Here is a 17,383-nt window from a genome sequence, read left to right as displayed (position 1 = left end):
ACCTGCAAATCCTTCACCACATTAACGGTTCAACTCAATCGTTTTTGCATGCACTTAAATGGCTGTACTTAGCTAGTAGCCAAGTTTCCTTTTTCATACAGGATAATCACTATTTGGCCGATTTATTGCTTCCTCGAGGGATAAGCAAGCGGAATGGAAAAAGCTTTCCAATTATGATCCGACAGAACTCAATCAACACTGTGATTGCTTCATCTCAGATTATGTAAGCTCTTTTAATAATGCATGCATTTGCTTGCACTACTATTCTTCGTGGCCCAAACGATGACACACCTGGAAAACAAAAAAAAGTCGATGTCAAGCCTACAAGACTGTCATATTTGTAAGGGTTGAGGCAAACACCTATATACGCAGTCTTATCCTTATCTTGCAAAGAAGTTGTTTTTACAACTTGAACTTATAACTTTTTCGCCATAAATGAGCAACTTTTTCGATGTGCCTAAACTCCCCCTCAACACACTTGGAAACCATTCACACACACATATATATATATATATATATATATATATATATATATATATATATATATATATATATATATATATATAGGCCCTTTATACAAAGAGATTCCCATTTTTTGAAAAAAATGGGGATAAGGTGTGGGGTCCATTTCATATCGAATTTCAACGATCCGAACCGTCTATTTTGTAAGTCTCGATTCATAGATCATCCTTACAAAAATTCAATTCAATCTCAAACCATTTGCCTATTTAATTATCAAGATCAAATTTCATTGTTTCTTATATAACAAAGTATTCGTTCATTTCTTTAAACCCAATTAGATGTCTTAAATATTTCCGATTTGGCTAATATTTTGCAAGAATGATTTATAAGGTTCAACTTGAAAAATAGACAGTTCGGATCGTTAAAGTTTGATGTGATGTGGACCCAACAATTAATCCTCATTTTTATAAAAATAAAAAATAGAAATATCTTCCCGTAAAAGCTTCCTAGATATGCATATGTATATATATTCTACTTTTTTAATGGTTTTCCCTTGAGAAACTCTGTCGCATGACATCCATATGAAATTGGAGAAAGCCGTGTTCCAACAAAACCTGCAGATTTTGCTAGGTTATCAAATTCAACTGCAGTTCGCTCCTTTCCACCACTCAACAGACAACACGGCCATCATCGTTATGTCTAAATACGAGTGTCTTCCTTGTCTCCGGTGTATTTTCTAGTACTTCAGGTACTACAAATTCCGCAACTATTACCTTCCCAGTTTCCGGTAACGCATTCCAACAGTTTTTCAATAACTTAACGCACACATCATCGTTCCAACGCCCGGAATAGTATTTTTGATAAAGAGTAATGCTAGGGAGATGAAAACCGCATTGTGCTACTTTTCTAATACATGTAGAGTCTATCTCCTTCAACATTATCGACTGAGCAGGTGCCGTATGGTTCCATGGTGTACGGTGACGACTAATTTTATGATCAAGATAGGAGGTGCAATTGCTCAACCACAAATGTACAAGACATTGTAAATCTTCTGTTAAATCTCAAGATCATGAGCATAATGTACAAGCAATGTCATGGTGGTGGGGAGAATTTGTCAAGCATCCCCATTTTACAACACAATCTATACTACTCTTCGATGATTCATTTTGACAGAAACCATTTCCCGCGATTCATAGTTAGGAGCTTGTACTTTCAATCGAAACTAATAGAATCGGCACAAGCGTGAGGATACCAGAAAGAAGGGTGAAGTACATTGCCTGGTGTCATCTGAAGTTACAGCATCGAGCTTGACCTCTAGCCAACTTGTCCCAAAGACAGATCATTTGCCTTGGAGATTGGTAATGTGCGGTAAAATAGTTATCCATGCACCCATACTGACAAAACTTCCAGTTATGGGAGTATTGGACGACCGCTGTGGTACTGTTGAATTGCTCAACCCACATTCCCATGCTCACATCTTCCATCTTGAAGAGCTGCAACCAAATACACAGTATCTTTCAGCAACCACATATATTATAACTTTTCTTTCGGCCAATGCATATTAATTTTGAACCGGAACTGAAGGAAAAAGAAAGAAACCATCCTCCGAAGAGAGGTAATAAGTCGGACAATTATTAACTTACCCTTAGGCTACGACTAACGTGCTGAGAAATGATGAATTTAGCAATGTCAATGGAAATTACATATCCAGGGCCATTGGCATATGGAGGATAAACTTCTTCTGGCCACTCCTGTCACAGTAGACAATAATGCTTCAGAGGGAGAGAGAGAGAGAGAAGAGTAGAAGAAAAAACCACAAACGTAAAGGGATTAACATGCATCCTCTTTGAAAACTTTTAATCCTCTCTGGAAAAATAAAAACAAATTAAAATTAGAAAACAGCGACAACGGTAGGGAAATTAGGAGCCGTATGCAGTGAAATTATTTCTTGTCCACCATATGATTCTAGCGGTACCATGGAGCTCCAATTGACATGGGTCCAACCACTATATCCAATTTTCAGAATATACGATTAAGAAAAGTAGCTCCTAATAAACAGACGGATCATTCATGACATTCCAAAAACCCACAAGACAGCTTATCAAAAGCAACTCTTAACAAAAGCAGATAACCGGACGACTTGAAAACTAAGTAGAGATGCACGCAAACTTGCATACCTCATAGGTTACAGCCCATTTTCCACTTCTGAGAGGGCGATGCAAGAGGTTAAGATTGCCCATATAAAGGGATTTTTTGGAAGGGATGCCCTCAATTTCCTTTAAGACGGTGTCCACTCTAATAAATGTGTCATCGTCACATTTCATGATGTACGCAGCTGTCACGTTCTGAGCCTGCATCAAGATGTTAAAGCTTTTAAATACAAGAAATACAAACTCGACAAAGACCCAGTTGAATGGTTTACCAAACTACAGATACACACGAACCTTTGATTTATAATAATATTCATATGTAAGATATTAACTCAATGGAGAAATACTGGAGAATAAACTGAACTCACCCCAAACTCACAAATAGAAATGGTTTTCAGAACAACAAGCTCGTAGTGATCCATAAAGGGCAAAATAACAATATCACCAAAGTAAGCAGCCTCTTTCTTCAGCATTTGATTTACCTCCTTCCTTGGATTCTGCAAAACTTAATAATTAATATAACAAAATATTGAAGGAAGAGATTCACATAAAACAGAAACAGTTTCAAAGTTCAAACTAAGATTAAACTCATCAATCTACAAGTAACTGAGTTGCATAATTCAAATTCTTTTCTTTTCATTGCTAGGCAAATTTCAGAGGTTACAACCCTAAGGATAAAAATCCAGTCAATTCCCACTGAAGGGTGGGTCACACTATCACTGTACTGCCCCTGAAGGAACTTTTTTCTAAAATAAATATTGGAAAATGTTCCGGGTACTTTTCTTTCAGTCATTCCAAGCCAGCGTCCATTTAGAGCGAGTACTTTTCTTTCATCCAATCAATTTTACTAGGTACATGCCATATCAGGTAATTGAGCCCATACAATTCAAACACATATCTACATCAGCATCTACGCAATAAAATATAAACATCAATCTGGCCTGTCTGACATTATGGAAGGGAAACAGAATCAATCCAGAATTACTTTCTCTTTCAGTCAAAGACTCTTTTAACACAAACAAAATCCAAGCTAGGAAGGGGCAGATAAATTAGTACAAGCATAAACAGGGATTTACAATTGGAGCTAGAACTTCAAAATAAAAAACATACAGAAAACTTGAAAGACTGAATCACACACTTTTGACCAATTAGAGCCACACTTATATCTTCTCATGCAAGATTAGATATAACTACTCAAGGACGTTATACTTCAAAAAAAAAAAGACTAATGTAATATTTGTTCTCCAGCCTTATAAACGGAGAGGACTTCTTCTGTTCTGGCAATAGAAAGGACATAATCATGGAAAATATCTGCACACCAGATCCTTGGATCTGACTGCTCAACTCTTGATAAATCAATTATTGAATGACTAAAAGCAATAAACTTACCAATGCAACAAAGAAACGGACTACCACGTTGGAGGACTTAATTGATGATGATTGCATCCAAGTTTTTCTCACTGCCATGCGCTCTGCAAAGTGATTTGTAGCAGAAAGAACCCCAATAAACAGTCGAATAGGACTCTTGGGTAAAGGATGTGCTTTCCACTTCTCTGCCATCTCCAGTACTCTTTGAGGTGAAAAACTTGGATGAGAAGTGGGAAGAGAAGTAGCATAAACGGAATGAGCATCAACATCTCCTTTAATTGCTAATCCAGTTGCATCTTGAAGTGTAAAACCCTAAAATTAAAGCATAAAACTAATTATAAAAAAGTGCATTGCTATTGATAAGGAAGGAATTGGAAAACAATACAAGGAATAAAACTGAAATGACACAACCAGATGCTTAGGAACAGATATGATCAGTAATCATAATTATGGCCTTAGCATATTTGTCCAATGTCAGAGGCAAACATATGCAATATAAGTAAATTACTCATTTATGCAACATACCATTCGATATGGAAATGAAGTCAAATGCCTGCCCCCGACACTAACATGGAATCCATCCACACCAGCACGTATGGTCAGGATAAACAATCTACCCTCTGTAAAGGGAAATGGCCAGGTTACTTCTGGCTTCTGCTCGCGCCCTATGAATCGTTTGAACCATGAGGTAGTCTTGGTCTTGGACTCCTTTGAGTCCGCCATATCATTCCGCATCCACTTTTCACATCTCCCAAATCCATCAACTGCCACATATGTGCATTAACGTTATATTACAACCCAAAAGGTATACCCAAAGGTTTATATCAACAGCAAGACAATAGAAAGAAGGTGGAAATTGGAGTCTAATAGCCTGGGAAGCATAAGAAAGTTCTGTATCCTTTCCTTCGAAATAACAACATGACTACATGATGGTCAGGACTGCTCAGGAAGAGCCAGCAAGTATAAGGAACCCACATAGTAAACAGCTAAGTTTACATATAATCCACATAACAAACAGCTACAGAATAGATAGAAGGGGAAATGAATTTTTACAATCTGAAAATGCAAACAAAATATCTACATCCCTAATCCTCGTAATATGCTTCCTTTTTTGCACTATAAACAAACTTGTCCTTTTTAAGGGACTTATCCTTATAAAAAGCATTAGTATTATTCATACAGAGGTATACACATGTTTTTTCTTTTATTTTTTACTTTCAGGAATCTTCATACAATTTTACAGATATCATGGCTGTAGAAATACAAGGGAAGGACTTTATCTTCTAAATCAATGGAATTTTTTTTACCTAGCATGTCTTCATTGCTCTTAAATGGTAAGCCGTCACACCTTTGAGCTGTTCCCCATTGCATCCTGTAACAGGTGTTGTGCTCAATGACTGGCCGCTGACTCCAATCACCTTTTAATCGTGGATTCAAGTGCAAAATCTTTGGCGGGTCCTCCCCATCTACGGATTTCAACCCTTGCAACTCAACCATGAACTGTGAGACCATAACTGTTCCATCACCTCTCCTCAACTTTGCAAGTTGGGGCACATACTCCTTATGAGCATAATGGGGTGTTCCCACCACCGTAATAGAAGAACCTGCAGCAAGCCCACAAGGAAGAAACATCAACTTATCTCCTGTTGCCAAGTCTTCCCCACTCATTGATAACCATGAAGGACATGACTCAGGTTTTCCCTCAATTATAGAATTCTCTCCAATCTCCTTCCCATCAAGTTGACGCACTTCTTCCCAAGCATTTAAACCCAATGTCCAAGCCTCATCTGCCATCCTCTCAAGCACCGAAAGTTCATTTGTTCTATTCCTTCGCCTCATAATCTCACCAGTAATCCGACCATATTGATGTTGTAGTGGCTTTATAGGCTTAGATCCACCTTTACTCTCTTCCAAAGGTTCCTTACTAGGCCTCACAGGCGCATCTTGGTTTTGGTCTTCCAGTTTGCGATGAAACGTATCCTTATAAGCAGAACTAAATAATGGTTTACTCAAATCCACATCTTCGACCAGTTTCAACCCAACATAACCATCATCACCACTCAACGTGTTTGCTATCTCCAGAAACTGGGGAAACTTAAAGGATATGAAGACCAAGTACAACGCCGCTATACCAAACAACAAATGCTGCAATTTGAACCTCCTCGCAACCGAAGGTTCAACTTTCAGCCTCTTCATCTTTACGAAATCAATACACAGACTACAATATACTCTACAACAACAACCACCAAACAGTTCCTCCAATACCCATTTCTTCAATCACCAAAAGAAACCCAATTCAAGCTCCAAACCCAAAAAACACTCCCAAACCAAACCTTTCCCAAATCCGCAAGAAAAAACCCACATTCAAAATATACAATCCAAATCAACAGTGGCAAGAAATACAAAGCAACATACAGTAATGGGTTCCGAAAGATCGAGTTCAAGAATCCAATCAACGTCACAATTCAGCAACACAATGCAGAAAAAAGTAGAAAACCCATCAAAATTTCAACGCATAAAGGCTTCAAAACTCAACGTCTCACCGGCGTTCTGCAGAGAGTTCGATCCCGACCCAGATGAACAGAGCCCGCAGTGGAAATGCAGATGGGATTGGATTGGGAGATGGAGTTGGGCGAGAACCCTAATGCAGATTGCAAGATTGCAGAGCGGAGGAGCATAGGGAGGGAGGAAGGGAGGTAAAGTTGTATAAAGATGGAAAATTTATTGGGAAAAGTTAAGAAGATATTTGACTGAAACGTGAAACCACAGAGAGAATTAAGTGATGGGTGATTTCATCCCCATTTCTTTTGGGTTTTTATTTTCTCTTGTCCCCCATTTCGTACAGGACGAAGGGTCAGGTGCCTTTTTTTGCTCCTTCTGCACTTTAAATCCTTTATTTTTTAATTTAACAAATTCATCAAGTTGGACTCAAAGAAATACTGGTTGCTCACCACCCACCACCCACGTCTAATGATACGAAAAAGAATTTTGAGTCAATTTCAGTTTATTATTTTTAAATTTTGTAATTTTTAATATTTAATATATGAAGTTTTTTTCGTTCAGAGTTATGTTTAAATTGTTAATTTTAAGATAATCTCATACATTTGTTAATCTGACTGTTAAGTTTTTCGTTAATTAATGATGTGATTAGGCTTTATGTGGATATTAAGAAATTAAAAAAATTCTAAAACAATAAATAAATAAAATAAGGGCATATTTATCCCTCACCTCACCCACCCTAACCTTCCCCTTCCCTAATACCCACCTCGCCATCAAGCTTATTCCCCATCCCCTCAACCCAACCCCTTCCCCAAAATTCCTCCCTCCCGCCCACCCAACCCCCTCTCCCGCCCACTCAACCCTCCCTCCCTTCTCTCTCTATGGCCGCCGCTTAGAATGCGAACCCGGATCGGGAAACCCGATCTGCTGCAAGCTTTTGTTTGAGCCACCACTTGCGCCGTAGGTGTCTCCGGAGAAGATGACCGTGTTTCTTGGTCTGGATGAGACCTTGGTGCTCGCACAGGCCAACCTGCAACCGGAGAAATTCGATTTCATAGTGCGGTCGAGGATCGACGGAACCGAGATGAATTTTTATGTTCGTAAGCGTCCCTAAGTGGACGAGTTGTTGGGGAAGTTAGGGATGAAGGGTGGGCGTAGAGGAGAGAAGAAGGGGAAGGAATTTTGGGGTTTTAGGGATGGGGAATAATCTTGGTGGCGGAGTGGGTATCAGGGAAGAGGAAGGTGGGGTGGGCGAGGGGCGGGATAGATAGGCCTAGATTTTATTTTTAATTTCTTAATATCCACGTGGCGTCCAATTCTAGTAGGTGTCACATTACTAGTTAATATTTGATTTAACATCAACTTTTACGGATGTATGAAAAAAATTATGATTTTAGATACTACTTTGGGATAAAAAAATTTCATGTACCAAATGCTGAAAAACCAATAAACTTTAAGGTAACAAACTGAGATTAGCCTCACAATATATTAGCAATAATGTGGTTCAAATTTGTTTTTGACGATAATTGAACTTAAAATCTCTCACTTATAAATGAAGATGAATATCACTAAACCATAATACTAAATGATTGAACAATATTATTTTAGATACCAAGGCTTTCATCACATCATTTGTAAAACATTTACGTATTTGATTTCCAAAATTTTCATTACTACTCTCTCTACCGTCTCAGTTAAGACGAGAGTTGTTTTATTAGTTAATTTTATTTAAGATCAAACAATAGGTTGAAAGTTTGTCCATTTGTTATAATGAAAAGGGAGGATGAAACTATTAATTTGTTAAGACGAAAGTTGTTTAATTAGTTAATTTTATTTAAGATCACAAAATAAGTTTGTCATTTGTTAAAACAAAAGGCGAGCATGAAACTATTAATTTGTTACAACTATTTACAAATGTTTTTGTTGATCGTATTTGTGATTTTTTTTTTAATTTGTCAATTATTTTAAACAGTTTAATCGTTTAGACTCAGTTTATACAACATCATATCTGATTAGAGTATTACATTTTTAAAATGAGCAATAAAGATTGAATAATAACACTATTACATTTACAAAACTTTTGCTCCAAATTTATTCATCAAATAATGTGCCAGCATTTATGTTTTATTTTCCTACTTGTTTGAAAAGTGACGTTTAAAGTTAATCTAGTTATGTTTTCATTTTTAAAGTTAAAGTAGTTAAATAAACAAATGCAAAGCCCCTCGTCCAATTTTTCAAAAAGAAAATTAATGAAAATAATTTGAAAACTTCAAGTTGTAACGATAAAGATAAAATAAAAGATAAAATAAATAGTATCAAATTTAACCTTTTAATGTAAAAATGTAATTTTTCATTAAATTACACAGCATCGCGCACTTTTCTTTAAAACATGATCCAAAACCCTCAGTCCCCCCTCCCTCCTCACTTCCCACTCTCGAGCCGGGTGATCCCAGAACCGAAAGCTCCGAACTTTAATCCCCAGCAGCAATTCAAACCTCCATATCCACCGAAAAGCAGGCCTACCGAGCGGCTGAACCAGCTCAGGAACTCCTTTCCAACTCCAGTCTTCAAAATTTGGAAAATATAAGGGTTCATTTCATACCTTCAACCTTCAGTTTTACTGTTTTTCCAACATTACGTTTTCTTTTGGTTGCAAATTGATTTTTACAGTGCAAGATTAGAACTTTTCAGTTTCTTTGCAATCACAACAGTTAGTAGTAAAATCTGCTCAATACCCAAATCGGGTTTTTTGTTTTTAACAAATAATGTTTGGTTTGGTTCCTATTTTTTTTCTTCAGACTTTGGTGATATTTATGCTGAGTTACAAGTGAAATGGCATCTCTACCAGGAACTTGGCTGTATCAAGGTGTGCCCATTCGAGCTTATCTAATAACAAAGATAATTTCGAGTTCAAGTTTTCATTTTTTCAGTCTTTGGTGTGCTTGTGGCAGATAGAGGATTGATAGGTACAGTCTCATCACAGAGCCATGCTTCTGGGAACCCATGTTTCAATCATTTCAAGGTTTATCATCTCTCCAGTTTTTTTCATTTTTACACACACACACATACACACACACACACACACACACACACACACACATGTGTATGTATTTATGCCTATCCAGTTGTTTTGGAATTTTCTTCTGTTTATTTTATTTTATTAGTTGTGTTCCTTGAATTTTAGGCTTTCGTTATTCAAGTCTCTAATTCTGTGTGAAGTGATTTCTGTAGTAATTAAACATGGGTGATTTTTTTGGTTGAATTTTTGTTTGGTTGTGGTAACAATGCCGGGACTGAACTGGCCATCTGCCTAAGTTGAGACTTGAGACGAGAACTTTTAGTTGGGGAATTTTGTAAAATTGTTTTGCAACTGGAACTTATAAGCATAGTTGTTTTGTTGCGTGGGGAAAGTGTTGAGTTTGGGCTGATGTTGTTTGAACCTAAGCATTAAAGCATGTCTATAGGTTGTAGTTTTCTGGAATCAACTGCATCCTTGCACACACTTGCATGTCTATATGTCATGGACAGCTTTTTGGTGCTTCTGTTTTTTGTGTTACTATATTTGTTGACCTGATTTTAAATTCCCGGCTCTGGTAATATAAATGACACTTCATTGCCACTAAACTTTTCCTTCTTAGGTTCATTGTTTTTTAGCCATTTATCGTTGTGCTAACTTAATCATATATAATTTTATGTGAATCGTACAGGCATCAACTGTAAGTTCATTTCCAGTTGGATTATTCCAAGTTAGAGTTGGCTTGAATCTATTACCACAGAGGGCACCTTTACTTCCTTGTATAAAGTGTGAGAAGGATGATGCGTCCTCCAAAGAGGTCTCTATTGAGCGTCCACCCTACGATAGTTATATGGACTCAACATCTGGGCAGCTCGAACCTGCATCTGGTGCTTATGCCAGCATTCCAGGGCAGGATTATTGGCCTGAAGGCACAGCTAGTCGAGTTAGAGCTGCCGGGGCTCCTGAGCCCACTGGTAAATCAGTTGGATCACCATCTTATGGTAAAAATCCTGGAAGTAGGAGGAGGAAGAATAAAACATCAGTTGCTGCCGGTGAATCTATTGAACCAAGTGTAGAGTCAAGTGATACAGTGGCAGTGGAACTGCTGGAACCAGAAACTTCAGAGGACACACTAGAGGATCCTAAAGATTCCCCATCTGAATATGTTGTCTATCAGACTGAAGCTGAAAAAGAAGAAGAAACAGGATTTGACCGGACAAGAAACTCGGACGTCCCCATCCCTTTATTGATCCAGAAACAAAGAAGCCATTAGGTGAGCCACTCACAAGTATGAACTATGGTGGAACTGGAGAAAACCAGAGAAAGAAAATTGGTCCAGATGGCAAAGGAGACGACCAGATTCTGAAACGGTTAGTGCTTTCGCTTATATAGTGGAGAAATATGAATATGTTGTATTTAATTTGAAAATTATGATTTGAGGCTCACAGCCATATACAAGGGATCTTTAAACAAATTTTTTGATGTCTAGATGTTTTGAACCGTGCATATCATTTTGGTGATATCAACATTTGGATCTTGTTTACATGGTTGTCATAAAAAGCAATGCTGCTTGTATTATATATACAGATGAGATCAATGTACGCTCATTCCTTGTTAGAGCAATGGCAGAGACTGGGCAGGTAAAGCTTTATGGTGAAAATCCAACATTGACTGAAACTTCACTTTACAGAGCAAGACGACATCTTTTCAAGGAAGAAAGGTACAATTGATGAGTAACGTAGTAATCTTTGGTTTAGGGTGAAAATCCAACATTGCCTTGTGACCTCTGACTATTCATTAAAAAGTTTTATGGAGTTTTTTTTTTTCCTTATATGGATTTTCAAGTAACTGCTGATTTTGTAGGCTTCAAGCGGAACAAGAGAGACTGGATAGAACAGGTCCACTTGCATACTATTCAGAATGGGTTAAGGCTTCGAAAAGAGACACTTCTTGAGAAGCTGTTCTGAAACATTTTGAAGAGACTGGTGAAAATGAAACCACCCAACTAATAGAAATGTTTTCTCATCAAACTGATCGAGAGTATCGTATAATGATGGGGACTGATATCCAAATACGTAGGGATCCCTTAGCGATGCGTATGCGAGAGGATCAAATAAAGCAAAGTGCTCACTCAAAAGCTGATAATCTTGTGCGTTATTTTCATGGATTACGTTCTTTATATCATTATTATTAATCATTCAACCCCTGAAAGAGTTCAGTTCATTTAAAAAAAGTTTTTTAAATTCAGTTTATTTTAAATGGATAAGTGATGCATTCTTGTGCAGTTTTGATTCAGTACTTTAGGTTGCCATTGGTTATTTAGTGATCTTGGTGCAATAACATCAGTATGAGTCATTTCCTCCTTCTAACTATTGGATCTTGAAGATGTGTCAATGTTGTTTTCGTAAAGAAAGAAATACAAAGTGCAGTTTAGTTTGTTGACTACTTTATTTGGCCTTTGCAGTATGGGGTGGAGATCCTGTTTACCCTACTGTGAACTATATTCAAGATCCAGATGAAGTGATCGATTACAGAGGCGCAGATTTTCATGAACCGACACCAGATATGCTGTCTTTTCTGAAGGAGGTCAGCACTTTGCACATTCCCCTCCCTTTTTCTTTTCCGGAACATTACTTTATAAGAATTTACGGTTATCATTATGAATTTTTTCATTTTACATTACTCTGGTACCTGCTATATCAATTTTTCCTTTTTACTTAAGTTCTCACTTTCCTGCTTTCTGATCAGCACAAAAAAATCATATCAAGGGAGGAGCTTGAGAAAATTCTGTCAAAAGAGAAGACTCAAGAGCTTCAGGTAATCATTTAATGTGTACAATTTAGTTAGATGGATGGATTTTCTAGTCTAGCAGCTCGGATAACATAGAATATGCACACGGTTAACTATTTTTCGTTAGCATATGAAAACACTCTCGATTCCGCTCCATTGTTATACGAAGCTTTATTAGTCTTTCTCCAAGTTGAGTTATCAATTTTCCAGAAGTTTGCTCTTCTCCTCATGAGCCTTGGGCCAGCTCCTAGAGTGATATCATGGTTCCTCGATTTGACTTGCTTGGACAACTAATGCAAAAGTTCTTTTCAAGAGTGCATATTCCCTGAGTGGCAAACTCCCAGTAAGGGGCTGTGCAAGAACGGCTCATGCATGGTTGAACGGAATTAAACGTTCAGCATCCATATGATATACCTATCCGGATTTCAGACAATGCCCTTCCTAATTTGTGTCAACCATTATCGTATCTAACCGCTATAGTGTAAAGAGCATATCATATGTGAGATCCTGTCATTTTCGTTAAAGCCTTGCCGCATAATCTGGTTACAACCCTTAGTAAAATGTAAACTTTATTTGGCGGGTACATTTGAATCATGGTAGAATGTGTGGGAACAAAACATCTAATCGACCTGCTCTTTGTTTAACTCAACTTGTTCTTTAAAGCAGGCACCTGATATAGAAGAAGCTATGGCACAAGCTGTTGACATCGGTGAAGATGTAAGTTTGATTGCTTCAGATACATTAGTTCCATAATTGCATGCTTGTTCACTAAGACTGATGCGGCTTGGATATAGCTATCCAACATCTAAATTTCTAATCCAGTTATGGTTGTTACGTATGAAATCTCATTTGACACTGTTTATAATAGGATGAAGGAGACGATAGTGAAACCGAGGTTGATGAACAAGGAGAGAAAATCACACGCAATTGGAGTGTTTTGAAAACTACTCCTGAGCTTATCAAGTCAAAGGTGATTCTCATTTCTCAGTATTCCGGCATGTTTTCGTTTTAATATTTGGTTGTTTGACATATCCAAATGTCTGGTTGCCCTACTATATTATTTCAATATCGGGTTTTATGATGTATGACGTACTTGACTTGTGGTAGATGATCTCGGGTCTGTTCACAGCAGCAAACGATTATCGAATGCTAGCTAGTTGAACTTGCATCTTACAAGTTTGAATGCTTACCTTTATCCATTTCAAACAAATGCATTTTTAGCGTTTGTTCCTCTCTCAACCCTGCAGGGTAACCCGAAAAAGAACGACGGCATGTCTTTGGAAGAGGCTGTAGACGATGCAGAGAACTTAACTGATTGAGGAAGACGTGTAAATATTATTCTTAGGAAGATTTTGGTCTTTTGAGATTCACATAGAAATAGGCGATGAAGTCGAAGGTTGGTCACGACGAATTGTGCTCGGAACTCTAAAAAAGTCATCGTGCATTTCTCAAAGTGAAACTTCTCTAACGTGATTTTACAATGAAAAGGATTTTCGCAACCACTTTATTTCTCGCTGCGTACCCGTGTTTCTTGCATTTTTGGAATGAAACTCCTCTAATACTGTTTATAAGTGAAGTGATTTTCACACGCTCCTTTTCTTTCTTTTCGCATATGGAAAGTACGATTATTAATGCATGTGTTATAATATGAGCGGGTGGAAAACTCTTCTATTAGATTAAAAGTTCTCATAAAACAGGGGCTAATTGCATTTTTGGGGCCGAATACAAGTGCGGGCCTTACGAGATCCAACGGGGCCCCACATGCAAGTGGACCGTCCAACATTGTATAGAAAAGCCACCGATCGAGAAGAATCAGTTCATAATTTTGAGTAACAAAAACCAGAAAATCTTCGACAATTCCGTGCAAGAAGCACATAGAAATATAAGGAGGAGAAACTTTTGACTAGCTTCGTAATGCTACTAATTGTTATTAATTCATGTATTATAATATGATAATACGTTATAAATTAGTAACATATGAATGTTTGTGTTACGGCGTAAATAGACAAATAATAATGTGTAGAGATGGTAATTCTAATCGTTAAATCCGATAATTGTGGATAACCGCACGAATGGATTGGATTTGGATATGAAAATTTGGGTATGGTATGGATATGGGAAAAAACCATGAACTTTATTCGGATATGGTTTTGGATATGGTTATAGGGGTCCCTAATCCGTATCTATCCCCAAATCCGACTCGAATATATATATATATATATATTTGATATATAATATAATTTTATTCAACTTACCGAACCCTCCCTATACTAATTCATTACGCATGCATCAAACCCTATATTATCTTTATTATGCACCAAACATCATGCATGGGGCATACCAACAACCTCATCAATTCAATACTCTTATTGTTATACTCAATCGAATTAATTCATTGAATCATTTTATATATCAATTATCAAATATTACAAGTTTATCATATTCATCTCTTCAAGAGTCTCACTGTCAATAAATTGGTGCATGTTATCATGAACAACTACAAATATATTGTTGGTTTTTTGTAATTGGATGTTGCTATTTAATGACAGAATTAGTGTCTACTTAAATTTATAATGCGTCAATTGGATAAATATATATATATATATATTTTTTTTTTTTTGTTTTTTGACGAAGATAGATATAACCGATAACCGATTGAAAATCCGTTACCCGGTGGATATGGTTATGGATAATCCCCGATGGTTAATTTGTGGTTATGGATATGGTTAATTTTCGTGGTTATGGGGATGGATATAGCATTTCCGTCCCCAAACCGAACCGTTGCCATCCCTAGGTGGTAGATTACTCTGGTTATTAGGGCTTTTCTCTTTCAATTTACTGTGTTTTATATTCAAACTCTCCGCCTCTCTATAAATTAGTTTAAAATAAAGATATTTAAAAAAGGGGTGGATCCGTGTCACCACTTTTTTATAAAAGTCCTTTTAGGCTTACTTCGTAAGATATTTTAACGATCTGAACCGTTTATTGTTTTGAACATTATTTATAGGTCATCCTTGCAAAAAATTAGACAAATCTAAAACCACTAAGACATTTATTAATAGTGAAAACATGGGCAAAACGTTTCTATAAAGAAACCCTAAACCCTAACCCAACAATTGTATGGTTTAGATTTGGATGATTTTTGATAGAAATGATATTTGAGGGAATACCTAAAAAAAAAAACGGTTAGAGTCGTTGAAATACATTACAAAGTAGGCCTCACAAAACTTGTACTAAATTTGCATAAAAGAAGTGATGTCACATATCCGTCCCTATTGAAAAAATTAAAATATAGCGGAAGCTCTTTTGGGTTTTAACCTCTAAGTAATATTCTTTTGTGTAAGCAAATTGCCCCACTCGTTCGAAAAATTGAAAATGAGCAGAGACTTTCTTTTTGGAGCTTAGTGACTTCCGGAACACATTAAGTATTTGCTAATCAAGATGCCCAGGTGATTAGCTAACCTTAATTAATTAATTGATTTCCCTCTGGCCTACACTATCTGTCTGATGCCTCTGCAAGATCTTAAAAGTGCCTTTGATTATATTGTCCTGTTAATTGCTTCACATTAATACTTATCTTAAACTCACATTCATTATACCTTAAATATAAGATCCCATTATTCTGTTTAGGTTCAGCCATCAATATAAAAAGCCAACGATTAAAGCTTTAAAATAAATTAATTAAAACCTAATCATGATTTTGTTCAAAGTTGATGGGTTTATGAAGTGGACCCTTTTAGTTGTAAGCATAAATTCTTAGCTAGACCTCAAATTATCAAATATGTTAATAAATCATATATATATGCTTTTTATGAACACTTCTTAATCCAATTTCCATGCAGAATTATTTTTAAAAAATTATGTTTTTCAAAGTTTTGACTTGCGTAGACAGTAGCGAGAGTCAGCTTAATGTCGATGGCTATTTATGACCCCAACAACTTCTTGACCCCATGTATATTTGTTTGTAGATTTATCGTTGACCCTAATTAAAGAGAGAGTGAACAACGTTGAATTACAACCTATTGTTGCTCCTTCCTTTCTCCAATCCTCTCCTCTCTTTTTTCCCGTGTCTTCCTTCTCCTTTTTCTTCTGTGCAACGCGGTGGTACGCATCACATGCTCGACATAATGCTTCACTCAAAAGTCTTGGAAGGCAGGTCTTGACAATCTGCTAGCTTGTGCACACCTTGACAGACGTAGATGCTAAAATAACACAACCGTTATCGATAGATGTCATCACAAGCTTTCGTCAAATGTTCGGAAATTTTAATAGGTGCCCACCAGATGCTCGACGGAATGGTGCAATAAAAAAAAATTGGTCAAAATCATGACTTCATTAGTATAAAACCCTGGCTCCACCACTGTGCAGAGATAACTTATAATATTTGTGTTCAATTTAATTTCTAACTAAGAGTAACTCGTATTGTGGTCAAGTCTAATCTCTACCTTCCATTATTATTATTTATTTGTTACAACATGGAATGTTCATAATATTATTGTATTATATATGTTCATAAGGGCAAGGACTCAAACACAGTGGTCCATAATACAACTGAATATAAACCCTAAATCAATGATCACCCTTTATGCAGACATTAATCCTTAAAAGAAGGTACATTATCATAAGGGTTCTGCTTATGTCCCCAATTAGATTTGACTATTTGGGACACAAAACTTGATTACTGTAGATGATTATATATTTTGATTTGAAATTAAGAGATGATGGGGAAATGATTAGGAGTGCTGCTGGCAGCAAAACATCACAACTAATCAAAACAAATATTACTAATTAGGACAGTTTATGTCACCCAAAACATGGTCAAGAAAAAATCTCAAGTAATGCTGCCTTGCTTTCTTGCCTTGTATGCTGTTTATTTTAATTTGGTCAAATATGTTTGATTCTGTGTTTGTGTTTTCCCAGCATTGTATGCTGTTTGGATGGGATCATTTTTTTTAAAAGGGTCACTACTCACTAGTGGCTCTAATCATTTTTAATTATGCTAATCGCCGTCGTTAATTGAGTGTCCTTTCGATCTTTCATTTTCGTTAAGTAGTGTTTGTTCTTAAAACCCACACTTAATCATGATTAACAGATGGGC

General features: G+C 36.7%; 2 protein-coding genes across 2 annotated transcripts; one reads left to right on the top strand and one right to left on the bottom strand.

The window, feature by feature from the left end:
- Positions 1-1,450: 1,450 nt before the first annotated feature.
- On the bottom strand, positions 1,451-7,260 carry LOC137725267 (hydroxyproline O-galactosyltransferase GALT2). Its single transcript, XM_068463897.2, has 7 exons — positions 5,288-7,260; positions 4,506-4,744; positions 4,002-4,292; positions 2,981-3,109; positions 2,640-2,813; positions 2,106-2,213; positions 1,451-1,955 (listed from the first exon to the last, which is right to left on the bottom strand). Exons 1-7 carry the CDS (start codon positions 6,174-6,176, stop codon positions 1,746-1,748), a joined length of 2,040 nt encoding a protein of 679 aa, XP_068319998.2. The 5' UTR covers positions 6,177-7,260; the 3' UTR covers positions 1,451-1,745.
- A 1,614-nt stretch (positions 7,261-8,874) lies between these two features.
- Positions 8,875-13,792, top strand: LOC137726749 (protein PLASTID TRANSCRIPTIONALLY ACTIVE 12, chloroplastic). Its single transcript, XM_088693895.1, is given in 13 exon segments — positions 8,875-9,068; positions 9,278-9,345; positions 9,431-9,501; positions 10,187-10,706; positions 10,709-10,783; positions 10,786-10,865; positions 11,088-11,215; positions 11,359-11,618; positions 11,960-12,081; positions 12,244-12,312; positions 12,952-13,002; positions 13,154-13,255; positions 13,533-13,792. Coding segments are annotated over 12 exon segments (1,584 nt in total). The 5' UTR covers positions 8,875-9,068; positions 9,278-9,311; the 3' UTR covers positions 13,605-13,792.
- Positions 13,793-17,383: the final 3,591 nt, after the last annotated feature.

Source organism: Pyrus communis, chromosome 5, assembly GCF_041283825.1.
Source record: "Pyrus communis isolate YQ-2024b chromosome 5, ASM4128382v1, whole genome shotgun sequence".
Classification (NCBI taxonomy): Eukaryota; Viridiplantae; Streptophyta; class Magnoliopsida; order Rosales; family Rosaceae; genus Pyrus; species Pyrus communis.
The sequence above is the reverse complement of the archived record's forward strand: the minus strand, read 5'-3'. Positions and strand labels throughout refer to the sequence as shown.